The sequence below is a fragment of the Hyaena hyaena genome, unplaced genomic scaffold, assembly GCF_003009895.1.
Source record: "Hyaena hyaena isolate Hyena2069 unplaced genomic scaffold, ASM300989v1 scaffold_219, whole genome shotgun sequence".
NCBI classification, from domain to species: Eukaryota; Metazoa; Chordata; class Mammalia; order Carnivora; family Hyaenidae; genus Hyaena; species Hyaena hyaena.
In genome coordinates this window covers 1042732-1062773 of record NW_024080850.1, presented here as the reverse complement: position 1 = coordinate 1062773, position 20042 = coordinate 1042732, and the positions used below count along the sequence as shown (strand labels likewise).

The 20042-nt window shown below is 51.2% G+C and overlaps 1 protein-coding gene across 1 annotated transcript in view; it reads right to left on the bottom strand.

The window, feature by feature from the left end:
• Positions 1–229: 229 nt before the first annotated feature.
• Positions 230–20042, bottom strand: part of CLTCL1 (clathrin heavy chain like 1) — a 109455-nt gene continuing 89642 nt past the window's right edge. Inside the window, exons 23-32 of the mRNA XM_039242866.1 lie at positions 16715–16879; positions 14828–14935; positions 12265–12432; positions 12039–12188; positions 8474–8605; positions 7996–8106; positions 7557–7727; positions 4662–4883; positions 1581–1656; positions 230–767 (exon numbers count right to left, since the gene is read on the bottom strand). Coding sequence (XP_039098797.1) covers positions 649–767; positions 1581–1656; positions 4662–4883; positions 7557–7727; positions 7996–8106; positions 8474–8605; positions 12039–12188; positions 12265–12432; positions 14828–14935; positions 16715–16879 — 1422 coding nt within the window. The 3' untranslated portion in view covers positions 230–648. The remainder of the gene's footprint in view (positions 768–1580; positions 1657–4661; positions 4884–7556; positions 7728–7995; positions 8107–8473; positions 8606–12038; positions 12189–12264; positions 12433–14827; positions 14936–16714; positions 16880–20042) is intronic.

Genomic DNA, 20042 nt, shown 5'->3' with positions numbered 1-20042 from the left:
CGGGGACACATGGTGCTAAGCCCCATCCCTGATGTTTGGCATTCCACACCCGATGGTCTGTGAAGCTACCACTCCCCCTACGGGATTAGAGCTCGATGCAGGGCTCCCGGGAAAAGACCCCCAACATATCCTGGCTATCTCCCCCTTGGTAGACGCAGGTCCTCATCCCCAAAGAGGCCCCAGCCAATCTTTTGTCCCCTGCTACCCACACCAGCACCAAGCAGGGAAGTTTTGCCTTGATAAACCGACTTTAATATTCATGATCGGTAGGAGGCTCAGAGCCAGTTAGAAGGTCCGTTCAGTTGGGTCTGCAAAGTGGCCTGGAGGGGGCAGTTCTGCCAGTGCTGAGCAAAGACCAGGTGCCCCTCCCACGAAGGGCAAGAAATCCTTGGGGAGAATGCCCCAGGATTGCCTGGCTCCAGCCAGAGGACCTGGAGGCAGAAATCCACCCAAGTTGGTCTTGGGCAGTCAGTGTCTCCCCTGGCCTCCCCAGGGGATAGGATGGCTCAGAGGCTGCCATCTCTGGGCCTCAGCAAAAATAAATAATGTCCAGGTGTCCCTGCTTTCCATCAGGTCCTCTGTGCTTCTGCAGTGACACGCTCCTTGAGGTTAATAACCCCATAGAGGCATGTTGCCACTGAGTGCACACTACACGCTGAAGCCGTACACAGGAGGCTGGGTGAAGGCAGGTGCAGCAGCATATCCATAGGGGAAGCCAGCAGGGGCAGGGCCTGCAGCAGGGCCTGCTGTCAGCATCAGCTGCTGGCCTGCAGAAGGAGAAGCAGAGAGTGAGCAGAGCTCCCGCTGCCCAGGCGTGGACAGGGGCCCAAGAGCAGGGTTGCAGACCAGCCCTGACCACCCAAGGCTCAGGCACTGGAGAACAGGTGCCTGGGGCAAGGACAGTGGGAGTTGCTGTTGTGGGGCCAGCCACAGAGGCTGGCCAGGCTAGAGGGTAAGCTAGTCCCAAAATGGGACACTTACTTAGGTCAACTGGCTGGGTCTCAATCATGCCCATCAAAATCTAAAAAAACCAGATTGACATTAATGGTGGTGGTAGTAGGGGCCCAGTGACCCTGAAGAGGACACAACTGGCAGGAGACTTGAGACCAGACTCACATGCTGCGTGCTCACACCAAACCCCAGGCCTTTGTTAGTCCTGCAATGCACTCCAGAACCCAAAGCCTCTTGGTGCAGTGGACAGTAACCAATCTGTCTGCTCAACAGCTAGGCCATCCAGGCAGGCTCTCAAGTCAAAGCCAGCAGCAGCCTTGCTGCCCGGGACCAGGCAGAGCAGCACACAGCAGCGGCTCAGAGTTGGGCAGTTGCTAGGTACAAGAGCAGGCAAGGGCACCCTCACAGAAGGCAGGTGCCCTCAGAAAATGGAGGACAATGGCCATGCCTCTTCAACATTTCTGGATACACTGATTTTCTGCACATCACACCACTGTGGCCCTTCTGTCCCCCACCCTATCCATTCCTTCTCTAATCTGAAGCCCAGTCAGGGAACCGCAATGTGAATCACGTTCCCTACTCTCCCCTCCCTAGGGACAGGGGACTAGGGACAATGGGGCGCCACCTACCAAAGAGGAGAGGAGCGGGCTCCACCACATGCTCCCCTCGCTTGCGCAGGCTCTCCGAGGCATCCAGTCTGTCTACCTGCAAAGAGGCAAGAGCACTCGAGTGCCTGCCTGACAGGCTGCATGTAGTCTGGGCCAGGGGGCAAATACACAGCCTCCTGGAAAGTCAGAGCTGAGGATGGTTACAGGGCAGATGCTGTACCTGCAATGACTCCTGCTCCACCAGGTGAAGCCTCTGTAACTGGGTAGACATGGAGTGCCCCAGTGGGGGCCCGGTGACCCCTAACTGCTATTCCAACCCAGTGTTTTCCAAGTGGGCACCAGGCTGCCTTGAGCACCAGAGCAATGGCCAGTGACCGTAGGCTGCACATGTAGCACAGCTCACAGGGCTAGGTTTTCCTCTGGATACAGAGGCACTGCCAAGACAATGTAGCACTTCTTACATACAGCTAGTCCACGCTGACCACCCCTCCCGAGGAGACCAGTCACCTGATATCTGGGACATCCCATCTGGCAGGGAGGATATGTCACCTTAGAGGTGGGGGCAAACACAGCCCTGAGGTCAAGCTGCCTCCCTGATGTTCCTTAAGGCTACATGAGGGGCTGCCCTATGTGGTACCCACAGGCTGGAGCAGACATGGATGGAGAAGGAACAGAGTGAGGTAGTGCCAGGGACCTGAGGAGCAAATAGCACTGTGCGAGTGAGGGCAACAGCAACTGTGTGTCTGGGAGCCCCCTAAACAAGCACTCAAGTCAGGAAGAAGAAAAAATTATGTGCCCCGTGTACACTCAGGTCTGGGAGAGGTCAGGCCAGGCACCAAAACCCTAACAGAAACAGCCCCATCACTGGCCCTGTGCACTCCCTTCCCCTTCCCTCCTTGGGACCAGAACGGAGGTGAGGGAGGAGGAAGACAGCACAGTGAACTTGCAACCTATACTCTCTACCTTCAGTTGGCTGACACCCAGGCTGAAGTCTAAGCTAGGCCTGTACCCTCCACTGGGAAAGTTTGGGCATGTGAGTTTTTCTCAGATAGAAGGCCCTCAAGGTTCCCAAATGAATCAAGAGGCCCTGGGCCTAGTTCTCCAGTTAGGAAGGGGTTGTGGTCTTGTCTGGACCCCTCCACCTCAGAGCAGTTTAGTCTGTTGGGCTCCAGCCCAGCTGAGACTCAGCCCACATCCCTGTGCTGCCTAAGAAACCCCTACTGAGCCCATCCTATCCCCAACATGACAGGTACCAGATCTGGTGCTGGTCGGGAGGCATGTGGGGCAGCAGTGAGGCCAGGTGCCATGGTAGCCCTTTCCTTCTTCCAGAACTAGGGGATGTGTCTGGGGACCCTGGTCCAGGGAGCCAGTCGTTCCGGCAAGAAGTTAGCTTTAGACCAAATACCCTGTCCCACCCTGAATTAGCTATGCAGCCACAGTGTTGACCAAGGTGACATGGCTGCCAGGATGACCTCCATCACCACAGCGAGGGGATGTGTTCCCCCCAAGTCCTTGGGGCTCCCTGGAGGTCCCAACCCCTGCAGCGATGAAAGTCTGAGTGGCAAAAGTTCCTCTTAGGTTAATTCACGGGCCTTGACTCCAGGAAGAGATTCAAGCCATTTGCATCCTTCTTTACGCAGGGCACAGCAAACTGCTTCCAGGTTAAGACAACTTAGGGATGGGAAAAGCAGAAACCATGGGGCAGCTTCTGAAGACAAGTTCCAACATGGCACAGACACTTCCTTTAAGGAGCTGCCATCCACTGTGGTTGAGGAATCAGGGAATCTTGTGAATCCAACCAGTCTATGCTCCCTAGTAGCCTGAAGATCAGGCCACATGGCCAGGATTGTCTCTCTGCATCCCCTGAAGAGTCCTGAGAGACCTCCTACTCAGATGTGCTGTGTAAATGGGACTAAGACACACTCTGACAGTCCTTCCTCCTGCAGCAGGGAGATGGCCTTGAATGACTCATGTGACAGCCCTTAACAGCGGCTGGGCAACTCCCAGAAGGCTCTGCAGGTGGCAGACAGAGCAAGCCCTCATAGGCCAAAGCTGGCAGTACTCCTGACCCCACCACCACCCCACACTTGCGCTTCTTGTTTCTTCCATAAACTCTACACTAACTCCTAGAGGCCACTCTCCTCCCTCACACCACTGAAAGAGGCCCCAGCCTAGTGGCTTCTTGGCATTGTGATGTCTCCATGTGGCTAAAAGAAGGTTAAGTGTATGGCTGGATGGGCCAGTAGGTGCTGCTGAGCGACAGCTTTCCTCCAGCCTTAGAAACAAACCAGATTAAGTGACAAGGGTCTCCAGACAGTGCCTCAGCTAGGCCCCAGACAGAAACTCCTAGGGCTTCAACAGGAAGAGTTAAAATCAGATACTCTTGTCTTGTTAAACAGCTCATCAACCTGCAAATAAAGCCAGAGTGGACCACCAGGGCCACCAACTGACATATAGAGTGGCAGAAGCAACAAAGTAAGACATGAGTATGGCCTCAGAGCCAGGGAGACATGGGTCTGAGCCCATGTCTTCACCTATCAGCTTTGGATCTGAACCTGTGTCTGCAGCCATAGAGGGAATGACTACCTACCTGTCAAGGTGTTAACATTCCTACTAAGTGCTTGGCAAAGAGGGGGAACCATGACAGGTCTGCCAATAATGCACCCTGAACTCCACTGGAGGTGTGCTGAGAGGTAAAGAGACCACAGAGCCCATGGGCTGTGTGCTGGAGCTCTGCCAGCTGGTGCCTCACTGTTCTCACCTGACAAAGCCCTGGGCTGTGGGTGAGCACACTCATTGTGTGCCCTGGCAGTGTGCGGGACACCCGATGCAAGTCCCCTGTGCTTGCCCACAGATGCAAGGGGAAGGGCTCAGTTCTACCCAGAGCCCTCCAAGGTGATTTTCTAGAAGAGGTTAATATTAGGCAGAAAACCACTCAACTGTGAAGGCATGAGGCCTTTCTCAAAGGTAGGCAGGGCTGGTTGGACAACTTGGACTGGTCCCCCAGAGGCCATGAGCCACCAGAAGGCCTATGTAGACCTGGGCTAGAGTCATAGATGTGCCACATAGTGGCAAAGGAGCCACAAAAGAGCCCATACTTACTTTGCTAAGGTACTCTCTCATCACCTGGATGAAGTAGGGCATGGCCAGGTCAATGAGGTTGTGTCTCCAGGCCAGCTCCAGCACCACATCCGGGGGAAGCAGGTCATAGCAGGTGAAAAGAGAGGCCACGAAGCACTCCCGCTTGCCCTCTTCCAGGAACCACTGCAGCAACTTCTCGGCCAGCTCGGCGTCTCTCGACTCTGCAGCATGCTGCATGGCGTCCTGCAACCAAGGCAGATGCACAGCTCAGGTCCACTCTGCCTTGTGCTGCCTGAGGCACTTTCTGAGTTGGTATGACACTGAATGGTGCCAGTCCCCAGAAAGGACATCCTTGCCTGCAGAGGGGTCCCTGTGCCTCGACTGCCCTCTAGTAGGATGGAATACATGGAGGGCACCAAGTATATTCCTGGCAGCAGGCCCTCACAGACCTGCTCAAATACCAAGAGGGAGGTGGCACACACACATAGGTACAGGTGCCCTGGGAGACAGGCTCTGGTCTTGCAGCCCTACTGGCATGCAGAAGGGGTGCGTGGGGCTACACATTGAAAGGGGATGGTAAGAGAGCTAGAAGGACCTTCTGTAAAGGCCAGGGTCGCTGTGCTTGGGTCAACAGCCAGTGCTATCCTTCCAGACTCAACATGCAGCAGCTACGAGGGATAAAGTCAGTGCTCAAGAAATAACAATTTTCCCTTTCTTCCTGACGTAAAATAAAGTCCCCTCAAAAGTCTCTAATCGCTTTCACATTTGCAGATTTGTCTAAAACGAAGAATCATACCCGCCTAGTGATATCCATCAGTAAATTAGTGATTTCTGTTTTCTACCCACAATGGTGAGAACTGAATGACCTAAACTCTGTCAATGAGTGTGTTAGCTCTCCACCTGGTCCCCATCCCTCAACCTCCTTCCCAAACCACTGGCAGCACTTGTCAAGGCCCTGCTCCAGGCCCTCGCCCTGCCCTTCACCATCCCCAGCCTGTGACTATACCTGTGCAGGCCTGTTCTTCAGTGGTGGGCATGAGGGCCCCCTAGCCTCCACCTTCCCCTGTCCCGACACATTCTCTCATGCCCCTCCAGTCCTGCAGTTCCTCAACAGTCCCAGCCTCCCACATGCAGTTACTCTGCCAGCTCCTCAGGTAGACTGCACATTCCCCAAGGTGGTTGCCCCTGATGGCTCAGTGCCCACTGGGCTTTTACATCATACAACTGCAATCTGGAAAGCATGCTTATTGTTTTACGACTGTCCCAGAAGCCAGCACTGGCCACTCACCAAACCCCCAGGTGGCACACTGTGACCACCCATCCTCCCAGGACTCCCAAGCAGGGTGGGCTCTGCTGCCAAGGCATGGCTGACACTTGCGTGTAGGATCAGGGCCTGTGCATCATAAGCTCCATAGCATCACCTTGGCCTCCACCTACTAGATGCAGCACTGCACCCCCAGGTGTGACAAACAATCCCCTGGAGGTCAGAGTCGCCCTTGTTGAGAACCAGGGTACTGGAAAGTATGGCAACATCTTTCTGCCTGTGATTTTGTCCTTGTGGATTCTCTTCCTGGCACATGTTGCTCGAAGTGGGACTATGGTTCGGAAGAGGACAAATGCCCTTTTGGCAGTTCTCACCGCACTGCTCGCTTCCTCATTGTCTGAGTGATAAGGGACCGTGCACTAAAGACCCTGGTGTGCACATTGGCAGGTCGGGGCAGCTGGAACCCCCCTACCTGGGGGCAGCTTCCCTCTTGTGTGTTGGAGCCCTGCTGCCACCTCCCAGTGCCAGTGCCTGAGTACCTTGATGAGCTGTCTCTGAGCTTCCTCTGCAGGGGCCCTGTCTGCACCCCACAAAGGACCACAAGCTCTGTCACTAGAAGTGAGGAGATGTCACTTAACAGTTCCAAACTGGAGGTAACAACCTGGGATGAAGCTTGACATGCCCCTGATGTCCAAGGTTCTCTGGCCTTGACCTATGTGCCATGAGAGAGAGATGCGTGCCCAGATCCTAGGAAAGTACTCAGGGATGCCAAGGACAATTTTGGGAGTAACACCTTAGGTGAAGCTCATGGCCTTGAGGAAAGGCTCCCTGGGGACTCACAGCACATGGAACCCTTGGAAATCAGCTTAGCTGTGTAGCACATTACAATCGCCCTCTTGTGCAATTGCACTTTACCCCACTGGGGAGATGTTGAGGCCAGCTGAAGCAAAGGTAATGCCTTCAAGGGCCTGGGATCTCTCCAAGCAGCCCATCCTGGCTTTCAGATGAGCAGATCCAGATCTAGACCTGAGGATGGTACTGACCCACTGCTTAAGGGCAGAAACAAGAATTTTTAATGTAATTTTCACTTTGAAATTTTTATTCCCCACATATTGATTGATCAAAAACAATATAGGTGCCAAGTGAAAGCTGCCACACTGTTTAGGGAAAGTGAAACTCACAAATAACTGCAGGAAAGCTTCAACTCCATTGCTATTTTGATCCAAAAACTTTTTAAAAAATATGTTATTTATTTATTTATTTATTTATTTAGAGAGCAAGAGAGAGGATGTGTGCATCCGTACACATGAGCAAGAGAGAGGGATAAGAGAATCCCAAGCAGGCTCTGTGCTGACATGGGGCTTGAACCCATGAACAATGAAATCATGACCTGAGCCAAAACCAAGAGATGGACGCTTAACCAATGGAGCCACCCAGGTGCTCCTTAACCCAAATAACTTTAAAGAAGCTCTATATTAATGATAGATAAGGATCCTCAGCCTGTGTTCTAAGAATACTTCCTCCTTAACATAATTCTCCCTGTCCCCCCACAAATGTCTCCTGGTAGGGGGCTGTGACTATCTTACACTCCCCAAGACATCAGGAAGCACACAGGGTGGGGTGGGGTGGGGTGGGGTCATTGGGACACCAACCTTGTAGAGATGGTCCTTCTTGCAGAGCTCCACACTCTGGGCCCACCGGTTGTTACCCTTGTATAGATAAGCCGCAATGCGCCTGAACTCAATCAGCTGGTGCTTCTCCAACCTCTGTGCCAGGGCAATGTTGTCAAAGTTGTCGTAGGCATCGATAGATGCCCTCAAACCCTAGAAAGACGTGGCCTTTCCGTGGGTGAGGGACATAGTGGAATAGGCAACCAGGAATTACTCACTGGCTTCAGAAAGGCCCTTCCCCATCCACCCATGGCGCCTGTAGAGCCCACAACCCCTCCTCTGCAAGGTCGGCTCTCTGAGAAGAGGGCTGGTGTGGAGAAGGGCTCTCTAGTCTCAGAGTGCCCAATGCTAGCTGCACGGGTCCCTGGGGCACAGGAGGAGCTACCACTTCCCTCTCATAGGACACACACCCCACACCCACCTGGTAATCCTCCTCTTCTGTCAGTAGGTAGTTGAGGGCCTCATTCACACTCTTGTTGTTGTGGCTCTGGACTGACCGCAGGTAAGGCTTCACTAGGGGCAACTGGCCTGCCTGATGAGTCAGGAGAATGGTTAGGGCACTTGGACAAATCATCAGGGCCCACAGCTCGGGGCCCCGTGGCACACTGATGGACTAGTGTGTATAGCCCAGTTCCAGGTCTCCTGGACACCTACAACTGACATGCCCGACACATACTAACACATGAAGGGCTGACTGGGTTACTGAGTAAATGTCAATTTCATTTATGAACATTGTGGCCAAAATACAAAGCTACATCTGAAACCTAAAAGCAGTTTGATACATTTATTCTTAACATTTTCTGGAGATCAATTTAAAAAATTGATTATTAAGGTACTATCATTCAGATGACCTTGGCCCAACACACCCTTCTTTGGCCCTGGGATGCTGGCTGACTCACCTTTGAAAAGAAGCCAACAGTCCGGGTATGGTCCAGCCGGGGTGCCAGCACAAGCAACAGATCGTTGATGAGCAGAGGTTTGTAATCCAGATAGAACTGCAGGGCTTTATAGTAGAGCTCCACATTAGCAACCTGCCGGTGGGGGCAGAGCCGAGGGTCAACCCATGTCAATCCCCACTCACCTGTCTCAGATGCCGCACACTCCACCAAAACTATTGGTTTTTGCCTAGATGTACTTTATTAGTAAGGCTGTGACTATCCCTTTTAAGACCAAACATGCCCCCTTTCTCATCTTTGTGACATTTTTTCTCCTTAGCACTTGCCCCTCAATCACCTAAGAGGCTGGCCTTTGTTTTCTGACTCACCTCAGTATCTGACATGGGGTCGATGCTCAGCTAGTATCTGTTGAGTGAATGCATGAGGGGTAACAAGCCAGGATAAACCCAAACACCAAAACATGGTTTTATTCAAGCAAGATTCCCGTAGTCCTCCCTGGGAAGTTCAGCCTGAGCTGTAGAAAATCCTATTACGTTTCCACAGCTCTTAGACAACATGCCATGATGTTCAGACCAGGCACCCTGGTAGGCAGAGGAGGGCTGAGTCTCTCCAGGCTGACCCTGTGCCCCCAGGAAGGCCACCTTCCCAGGCTTGCTGACTGTAGGGCCTGGTCTTCAGAGGACAGCAAGGTGACTCCTGCCTCCAGAAGGATGTGTGCCAGGTCAGTGGTGATGAGCATGTCCAAAAGAACATACAAAGCTTCAGGGGTACACACAGGGCATGGCAATACTAGAGCCATGCTGGGTGGAGGGGTTGGGTGCATGGGAGCTCTCTAGCAACACTAGGTCCAGGTAAGCTAGCAGCAGTGTGGGCCCAGTGACATCTGCAGACCAAATGGCAGAGGAAGAGGACTGTCCACAGCCCTGCTCATTACTGATACTCTTGCTGGTTACTGACTCAGATATGCCCCTCTCAGAGCAGAGCACTCACTGTCACCACAGATTCTGACCTAGAATAGTCTCAGGGTCCCTGTGGTGCCCCTGTGGGTGCAAAGGGGAGCAATGCACCCCCACCCCTTCCCCTGGGCATGCTGCATCAGAGCTCTGGAACTGCTAATCTTCCAGCCAGGCCCTTTTACTCAGTGGTATCTGGACCTGATTATGGGTCTCCAGCCAGACTAAATGACTAAAAAGCAGAAAGGACAGTGGGGATGTAAGGTAGGGTGGAGGGGGAAGGGCACAATGGATAACTTTTGCTGCCTTTTGATCAAGTCCTTGCAGTCTTCATTAAAGCATGGCCAGAGTGCCCCACATCCTTCTGGTTGGATGACTTAAGGCAGAGCACAATTGGCCATGCTCTGTTCCCCCACTGCAGTGACTGTGAAGCTGGACAAGAGCCAGCCCAACCACTCTGGGTATGGGTCCATGGACATGTGTTGTGTTGGACTGAGCTGATGATCTGGAGGCATCTGGCACCCTCTACAGAATCCATGGCTCCCATCTAGGGCACTGGCATCTGCACGGCACCCTCCTCTGGAGCCATGTACCAGGAGGGGAGCACCAACAGAGCCATACCCACTTGTGCAGTTGGTAAGGACGGCTACTGCTGCCCAAGGCCTAGGGACAGGGCATTATTCCCATTTTGAAGAAGAGAAAATTGAGGCTCAAGGATTCTGTCATGAGCTCAAGGGTGACCAGCTAGAGTGCTCTGGTTCCTGACACTTACTGCACTACCTGTGAGAGGCACCTGCCATTGGCTGGGCACTTGCTGCTGAATACTTGGCAGGCAGGAAACATTTCCATTTTACGGATGGCGGGGGGGGTGGGTCACCAAGGTTGCCAATGATGACACCAGCTCAAAGGGACAGAGAGCAAATGGCTGAGCCAGGATATAACCCTGGTCTATGTCACTCCTGCCTACGTCACTCCTGCCTGGCCTTCTACCACTCAGTCCTGTGGCCAGGCTATTTCTAAAGCTCTCTTGTGTACCCACAGTGCCAACAATGTCCTCTCTGCCAGGCCACCATGCCAGCTGGTGTCCTTCACCTCCCTCTCTCCACCACATGTGAGCTCACAGGAGTCTCTCACATGGCAGACAGGCAGAGGCACTGATGTTGTACTAAGAACAAACCTCAGCTGTCAGCTGCATGAATGCTGTTTTCCCACGAGACGCAGTCTTGCCCATGAGTGTGTAACCTTAGACCCAAGATGCCATGCTGACCTCCATCTCTCTTCAGGAATCTGCTGATCCTGACCACCATCAGGGTAGATTGCACTTAGGTCATGGGCCACATCAGCTGCCTGGACAACTCCAATGTTCCAGACACTACTAAGAAACAAAAAGCATTGCCACCTCAACCATGGCACGACACCAACTTCAAAATGCACCCTGACAGCATTCAAGTTAATGTGAGAAAAGAATGCCTAGGATTCATCAGGTATGTGTTTTCCAGCATGTTTTTCATGTGTGCTGGGGCACAGGAATGTGAAGTCTGCCTGCCCTTCCATTAGCAACCTGCAGACCCCTTACAGGGTGGGATTTCTGTCAGATGGCCACTGATTTCAAAGATTATGCTGAACAGTACTGATGTGTGTGACCTCAGATGCTGAGAGCTGGTGACCCCACCCGTCACCCACATCTCCACTCAGCAGTCATATATGGAACAGAAGGCAGACAACTATCTGATCCAGATGTAAGGAGCCCATGCCCCCACCCTGGAAGCAATAGGACACACGGTCAGAATGCTATCTTTCACTGGCAGACAGCAAATGGAAGACCTGTGGACAAGCTATTCACGTAAAACCACTGGGACAAAACAAGGACACTCAAAGCAAAAGATCCAGAGACTGATGACAAAAAGCCTCACTCCTTAGGCTTCTAATACACACACAGAGCTCACAAGGGAGAGGCTTGGAGGTAAGGCCCACTCTGAGACCAGAAACAAAACAGCAGAGGCCTGTTTGGTGCATGTCTCCAGACCCCCAATCCCCAGACTGTCTTCCAATAGTATGTGGCAGCTAGTGGAACGGCTTGGCAAGCACCCTGGTTTAGCCTGACTAGACTATAGGAGGATAGAAGCTCCTAGGAAGCGTGGGGACCCAGAGGCCAGTAGATCCCGGCTCAAGACTCTACCTCTGTCAGGTGCCTGTGCTCCTCTGGGCCTGACAGTTTTGGAGGGGAGAGACATGAAGAAAAAATATGCCAGAGGTAGAAAATATGAAACAATACAACAGGAAATGATATAGACTGGGTCTGGTGGTGGGAGTCCCTCCAGAGGACAGGAGAAAGAGCAAATGCCAGTGTCTGGTTGTTCAGGACCCTGTGTGGGAGCAGGGTGGGGAGGGTGGTCCTGGATCCTGTCCCCCATCTGCTGCCTAGCTGTGAGGCCATAGGCCAGTCATTACACACCCTAAGCACCCAATCCAATCACCACCACCTGCACAGAGGGCAGTGAGACTCGAGACAAAGGCAATATGCCCTGAGGCACACACACTGGCATTTGGCTCACCCACCCCCAGGACAAGCTGGGCAGAAGCAGGCAGGAGCTGGTGCTTAGGCACTCTCTTACCTTGCCAATGACATCCTTGAACTGCCCTTCCCTCCAGGCATCAGTAGGGTGATTGATCATGGTAAGGACGGCATTATCATACTCTTCGTACTTGTCATAGAGGAACACCAGCTCTGCCCAGAGGTGTGCCTGCTCTGCAGCTCTCAGCACCTGTAGGGACAGCCATGGGTTGGGCTTGTGCCGCACATGCACATGGCAGCCAGAACCCCAAGGATGGCTAGATTACCTTTGGGATGTTGACTCGGGACCAGAAGAGCTCCAGGTGCTCTGGCATCTTCTGAGGCTTGAATTTGGAGTAGAGGATGGCCAGCTCTGTGAACATGCCCATGTGGGCCCGCTCCAGGCCCAGTGCTGCCTCCAACAAGGAGATCAGTTCCTCAAAGTAGCCCCGATCCTGACAGACCAACAGATATGCTTGGAGTAGAGGTAAATGCACGTGGGGCGGCCAGCCCTGCTCCCTCTCAGTTCCAGGCTGCCCAACATGCCTGAGCTCAGTCTGACTGGCTGCCATCACATTACTGCCTGAAAACCTCACGGGTCATCTCCAGAGGGCTATTTCACATCCTCCTCACTTCCTGACTTCACGTGTGGCTAACCTTGTTCCTGTTTCACTGAGAAATGGAAGCCATCAGAAGCAAAAGCCTGTGTTGACCCTATCAGCATCTGCACCGTTTGTGTTCCTGCTTAGGACCCAGCCAGCCTAGAACACTGGCCCCAGCTCCTGCCACCTACTGAGGCTGCTAGGCCAGCAACAATCCCCTTTTCTTTTGGAATCAGCTTCTTCCTCCACAGCTTGCCTTTAAAAAACCTCCTGCTAATTCTCCCATCCAGAAATGCTCTTTCTTGACCCCATGGTCCCTACCAGTGCTACTCCCCTTTTCTACTCCTTTTTGCAGTGAAACATCTCAGCAGGACTCTGCCTGGCTAACTGTCCCTCCCTTCTGCGCACAGCTGCTCAGATGTCTTGTTCTCTAGAGCTTCTTCTTACTTTGCCCTAACCCATGTTGGAGGGCCCTGGGCTCCCTTTATGCTCTTCTTTATCTGCTCCCACCCCTCCTGACCTCACTTAGTTGTGTGTCTTTATGTTCCATCTGTGTGTCAAAGGGTCCTATTTCATTTCTCTAGCTGGGTTTCTTCTCTAAAGACCAGGCCCTGTTTCCATCTCCCACCTCTGGCACCTCTACATGAACATCCAATTGGCAGCTTAAACTCGTTATGTCCAAAACTTAATCCCTGTCCTTCCCTTCCACCAGTTTCTGCCTTTAGTCTTCCCCGTGTCCACAGGTGAGAACTTTATCTCTAGATGTTCAGGCCCAAAATAAACGGGAGTCATCCTGGACTTTTCTCTCTCACCCATACACAATCCACTAGCATATCGACTTGGCGGCACACTCAAAACACCCCTAACCCTGATCGCCTCAGTACTTCTTACCCTGTGTCACCTGCCCCCTCCCCTTTCTCCCTGCCCCAGGAAAAGTCTGTTCTCAACATGCAAGCCAGAATGGCCCCTTACCTTCAGGTCCCATGTCCTGCTTTGAGTCCTTCATGATGGCCTGTGTCCCCCAAACCCCTGTCTCCAGGGCCCTTCCTCAAATACTTGGCACAGCACATTCCTCCCTCTGGACTCTGCCCTAGCTGCAGAACCCTTGCCCTCAAATATCCCCATGACTAGACCCTTCGATTTCTCCAGGTCTCTGTTCAGTCTTGGCTTCTCAATTAGTATGACCTTGACTGCCCCTTTTGAAGCTGTACCCAGGCACCCCACTGCCCAAACATGATGTTTGTTGCCTGTCAACCTCACTGAATTTAAATTCAACTGAATGAGGGTTTTTCTGTTATGTTCACTGATACCATTATCTAGAATAATGTCCAGAGAATGGCAGGTACTCCAACATTTGCTGAACAAATGAAGTACTTTGTCAGCAAACTGCTTTATTACTTTCCCTGTTTTCTTTACAGTTTTACTTCTTGAACTTCTGTGGAATAGGAAAGCATACTTCACTAAGAAGTCGTCAAGCTTAGTTTGGCATTTTAGACTCCAGTGGTACCTATTTTCATCAGCTCACAGGCCCCTTGAGCCCTGTGACTCACTAAGTTCCCTCTAGTCCTTACTGTCCACTCAGTAAGAGGGGCTGGGGCTTGAGTTCCATGGGAACAGTAACACAGCTGAGCAAAATCAGACTTTTAGTCTGCTCTGCTGACCCCACTGGGTATGACCACACAGTTCCAGGACTCCCAGAAGCAGATGCCCAGGCCCTGAACACACTGACGTGTGTTGACCACTTGACTGTGAAACTTAACTATGACACTGACGCAGACAGTTCCCCCCCTTCAAAGTTCTCCTGGGGTTCCCTCCCCTGGACTGTCACATGTTCTCTGTTTCTATGGCACCTGATAATCACACCCTCTGTGGGCCACACACTCTGGGGTCTGGGGTGTAGGCTGTGGCTCTGCCACGACTGGGTCAGTGTTCCCAGCAAGTTACCCAATGGTTATCCACATGTGGAAGCCACTGGCTGGGCTTCTGACGGTCCAAGGACACAGGAGAAGGGGGCATACTCTTAAAAACACAAATACCAGCCAGCAGTGAGGTCCAGGATACCCAACATAACAATACGATTTAGGGACATGTTGTCTAGCACACGAAAAGGCTTTCTCATAGAGACAGTGCTTCGTATGCCTACCCATGGATGTGATAAGGAAATGAGTGTCCCTTTATTTGGAATGTTTAAGTATCACTAATCATTTCCACTGCCAGTAGAGATCATTTCTGGCCACAGACTACTTACCTGGTAATAACGTATCAGCTCCTCCAGTTCATCTGCATGAATGACAATGTGAAGACCACACAGCTGTGCAAGGCGGAACTCCTGCCCATCCACGCATGCAAAGCATACCTATGGGAGGGAAGGCCAGACACCATGAGTGTTCCCAAGACAGGGCACAGTACCACAACTGCTGGCTTCCAGGAATGCAACTACAAATGCAGAATTACCAGCAAATGAGGTTTTTAAAGTTAGATTCTAAGTAAGTAAATAGCTGAAAGGTGAGCTGTGTGAGACCGGAAAGAAAAATAATGACGTTTCTAATCTGCAGGCCAAAGGGGTGTTTGCAACCAGAGAGAAGAGGGCTCATGAATTACTTCTACACCCTGAGATGTAGAGGTCTCTCTGGGAAAGCAATGCTGGAATTACAGGTTTGGGACTTGAAAACGGTTTTACAAAGCTCAAGAATAACTGTCAATGGAGCACAGTAAATCTGAGTGCTCTTTATGCGGGAGGAACTTTCATAAATATTTCTTAAACAGAACTTTTGTTTTAGGCATTCTGCAGTATGTACACTTAATGACAACAAGTTCTAAGAAGTAGAAGAACCCCCTGGACTTCTACTAAAAAGGACTCAGAAACGGCCCTTAAGCTGCTCTTCTTTCAAGGGCCGAAGACAGACCTCATACCCATTGGCAGAGCTGGGTTTTTCAGAAAAACCCAGAAAAACAAAAATAATCACATAACCCAGAGAAAACTGGTCGTTACCTTTTTTTTTTAAATTTATTTCTGAGAGAGAGAGAGAGACAGCGTGAACAGGGAGGGTCAGAAAGAGAGGGAGATACAGAATCTGAAACAGGATCCAGGCTCTGAGCTGGCTGTCAGCACAGAGTCTGACATGGGGTCGAACCCACAAACCGCGAGATCATGACCTGAGCCGAAGTCGGACGCTTAACCGACTGAGCCACCCAGGCGCCCCTAAACCGGTCGTTACCTTGAGACACAATTGTTACCCACTATTTTTCTTGTTATTTAGCATCCACCAGATCTCTCTCTCACACATGCTCACAGAATGGAATTACATTTGACATTCTACTTCTTACACACTTCTCACAGAATACTTGAAACCTCCTCTCCTGTAACCCTGCCTGTTCATTTTGGGTAGGGTTGCAATATGTACACTCTTTAGCCATGCCCTTGATATTGGACATTTAGGTGGATTTTAATCTTTTATTAAACAATACTTCAGAGATTCATTGAAGCTAAATCTTTTGCACTGTTCTTTATAAACATTTTCTCCTTGCAGAGAATTCTGATATTATCAGAGAGCTATAAGACAACATGCTTTGGGGCATATGGGTGGCTCAGTTGGTTAACTGTCCGACTTCAGTTTAGGTTATGATCTCATGGTTCGTGGGTTCAAGCCTCACGTTGGGCTCTGTGCTGACAGCGGGCTCAGAGCCTGGAGCCTGTTTCAGATTCTCTCTCTGACCTCTCCTGCTCACGCTGTCAGAAATAAAATATTAAAAAAAATTAAAAAAAAAAAACATGCCTTACCAACTTACTACCAAAGACCAAAAGTGCCAACTTACATTGATTATGTCACTAATAAGGTCATACAATTTTAAAAAATATTTTAAGTTGTGATACAGCTTCTCATACTGATAATTCCATGCTATTAAGACACCTTCTGAGAGATAACTGGTCGAACACAGGGTTCTCTAGGGGCTTTGCTTCAACCACAAATGCTAGTTTATGAGGTTCTCTGAGCCTTCCTGAAAGACTCAGAACCCTACCTGGACAAGGCAGGCATCCAGACACTACCCATCTGGCACAAGAGTGTAGAGGAAGGAAGGACAAGGCAGGAAGGCCTGGGAGACTAGCGGTCTCCTGGAGTCTTCTTATGCTTACCTCCTTCCATGTCCGGGTGCTGTTGGCTTTGCGGCTACTGTCCACTGCTGTCTGATACTCTCCAAGGTGGACCAGGGTGGAAGCCAGGCGGGCAAAGTTAGAAACACTGCTGTAGAGCAGCTTGGCGGCCTCATACATTCCCTCCTCGTAACAGCGGTCTCCAACCTATGAATAACCGAGTAGCTTAGATGAGTGCTTCTTAAATGGGAAGATTCTCTAGAGTTGGTCTAAAGTTTCTAAGTGACAGGGGGTATTTCTGTGTTCCAAAAGGATGAGTATCTTTCTGATACTCATTACATAGCAGCCTGCGCCACCACAGAGCTTCTGAAGGATGAAGTGTGCCCCTGAGCCTGTGGGCCCACTCTCTACCCATTTGCTCCTGTGTATGCTGGCTGTCATCTCCCACTTCTGCACCCCAGTGGACCTGGCTTCAGAGTTGTGCTACTTGCCGCTTCCAGGTCAGTCCCCTTCTCCCCACTAACAGCTGCCCACCAGAGAATAGCCTGCCAGGGATCACACACCAGCCCTTGTTCTTGCTGTCATCCACAGATCTCCCTCATTCCCAGATGGCTTTAGCTTTCTTGGACTACTTCTGCTCTAAGGACCTGTGTCCCTCACGGCAACAGGGTGTTACTGTCAGCTGCTACCTCTGGGAAGCCTGGCACAAGAACCCACGCTCTGCCTGCCACCTCCCTTCCTTTCCAGCTCACCACCTCTAGCACCCCACCACCCCCATCTACACCTGGCCAACTCTCCTCCCAGCTTGCCAGATGTTGGCAAGCCATGTGACTCTCCCCTCACTCCCCTGGTTGTACTTGGCTTTGCTCACTTCGCCAAGCCCCAATCTTATACAGAGTGGTTTTCTGCCAACTCCACACCTGGGACTGCAGAGCTAAATTCACACAGCTGAATCCCAAAGTGCCGCCCAGGCTCTCTTGAACTTATGATGGTGATCCCAGAGGAGCTTGTAACACTAGCAATCCTATCCCTTCAACCCAAGTACTCACTTCTTGTACACCATTTCCTATCTCTTCTCCCTAAATCTCCAGCAGCTCAAGCTGAGTGCCTGGCTTCCCAGCCCATGAGGAGACAGACACAACCAGAAGAACCCTTCCACAAGGACCAGGACTGAGCCTTTCCCCTAGCTGCACCCGTGGCCCTCACCTGGACACCAGGGCCAACTCTACTGGTGCACATGACCCCAGCCCCTCTCCTCTGCAAACCCTGGTAGTGATTTCTTCCTCTGTACTAAATCACTCTGTACTACTCACATAAGCTTAAGGAATCACTGTTGTTTTCCCCAGCTCCAAACCAAACCAACCAATCTTCACTGGGACCTCAGCCCAGCTATCAGCTACCACTCTGCTTCTACTTTTTCCTTTTGAGCAACATTTCTCAGAAGAGGTGTCTGTGTATCTTAAGAGCTGTCCCCCAGTATCATTCTGTCCTCTGGGGCACCTGGTGCAATTAGCCTCTTGTTGACTCCCTAGCAGGGTCACCACTGGCATGTCTCCTGCTCATGATGCATAGCGTCATGGCTTACCCATCACTCTCTTTGACAGATGCCTACTTGCTTCCCTGCACAACTCCCCACTTTTGTGCCCCCACCCCCAGCCACTTTTCAGTTCCATTTCTCCCTGTCCCTGGGCTTTGGGGTGCCCAGTCTCAGCCCTTGGCTTCTCCCTACTACACAGTGTTAACTGCACACTAAAAGCTTCTACATTTATAGCTCTCATCCCAAATTTTCCTTGGAAATTGGACTCCTGTACCCAGTTGGACAGATGTCATGAAGTTGAGCTCGAACTTGCCTGCACAGGAGTCCTTACTGCCCCCAAGGCAGGCCCCGCACATGGCCTCCATCTCAGTAGGTACAAGTCCATCTGTCCAGGACTGTCCCATGCCCCACATGGCATAGTTGTCTCACCCCCCGCTTCTCACTCACACTCCACCAGTAACCTAAGCTTACCACCAGCTCTCTGTCACTCACCTTAACTCATTTCTCTGAGTGGTCATTGACTCTGGCCTGGGCTACTGATAAGCCTCTTCTCTCTTCACTGCTTCTGCCTCTGTGCTTCAGTCTATGTTCAGGACAGCAGCCAGAGGAGTTCTATTAACCCCTAAGACCAGATCATGTCTCTCCTCTGCTCAGAGTCCTCTGGTTTCATCCAGAGTGGAAGCCAGGATCCTGCTGGTGGCCCACAAGTCCTGACATGTTGTGCCAAAAAACCACCTCTCCCCTCTTTGGCTTGAACTGTGAGCCCATGTTTGACTGCACTGCCTCAGTCCCCTGCACCACCTCTGCACTGCTCCTGCAACACACGCAAACGCTCCTCAAGGCACCCCTTCATAGGCCGTTCTCTCTGCACTCAGGCCTCCTCCTCCAGAGGGATGCAGACTCAGGAACTCACCTCTGCGACATCTTCCTAGCCACCTGTCTAGAAGGGCACCGCCTACCTTACCACATTGCCTGCCCTACACTGCCCATTCCTCCCTGCTGCACTTTTCTCCTGGACATGTACCATTTAACACACCATAAATTTCTGAAGTGGATCTTAAGATTCATGAAGGCAGAAATCTGACTACTATTTTCACACATGCACCAATAGTCCCTACCCTGGCATGCTCAAGAAAAGTTTGTTGAATGGGTGAATTAATAAAGTATTGTATCAAAGGGTATGATCCTTTAAGACTGTTGTTACTATCAATTTATAGGCAAACCAGAGAAAATGAGTTAAATGACATCATGGGAATACACTCAGCAGAGGCCAGACTGCGGGAAAAATATAAAAACAGGTGGGGGGTTCGATCTGGCTGAAGCGTACTGACCCCACATTGGAGGGCTGTGGAAGGCAGGGAACAGGACCTTAGGGCCACCGTGAACAGAGGCGAAGAACAAAAAAAGCCATTTGGGTTTCCCAGTCTAGCCAGGTTCCAATGGGAAATACCTGTGTGACCCAGGGCAGCATCTCTGGCTATGATATTTAACAGACTCACCAGCCAGAAGAATTCTATTATGGGAGATTTTGGACAAGGTTTCATTTTTTCTTTCTTTTTTTAAAATTATAAATATTTACATTTGAGAGAGAGAGGGAGACAGATTGTGAGTGGGGGAGGGCCAGAGAGAGGGAGACACAGAATCAGAAGCAGGCTCCAGGCTCTGAGCTGTCAGCACAGAGGCAGACATGGGGCTTGAATCCACGAACTGCGAGATCATGACCTGAGCCAAAGTTGGACACTCAACTGACTGAGCCATCTAGGTGCCCCCCCCCCTTTTTTTTTTTTTTAACAAATATAATTTATTGTCAAATTGGCTTACATACAACACCTA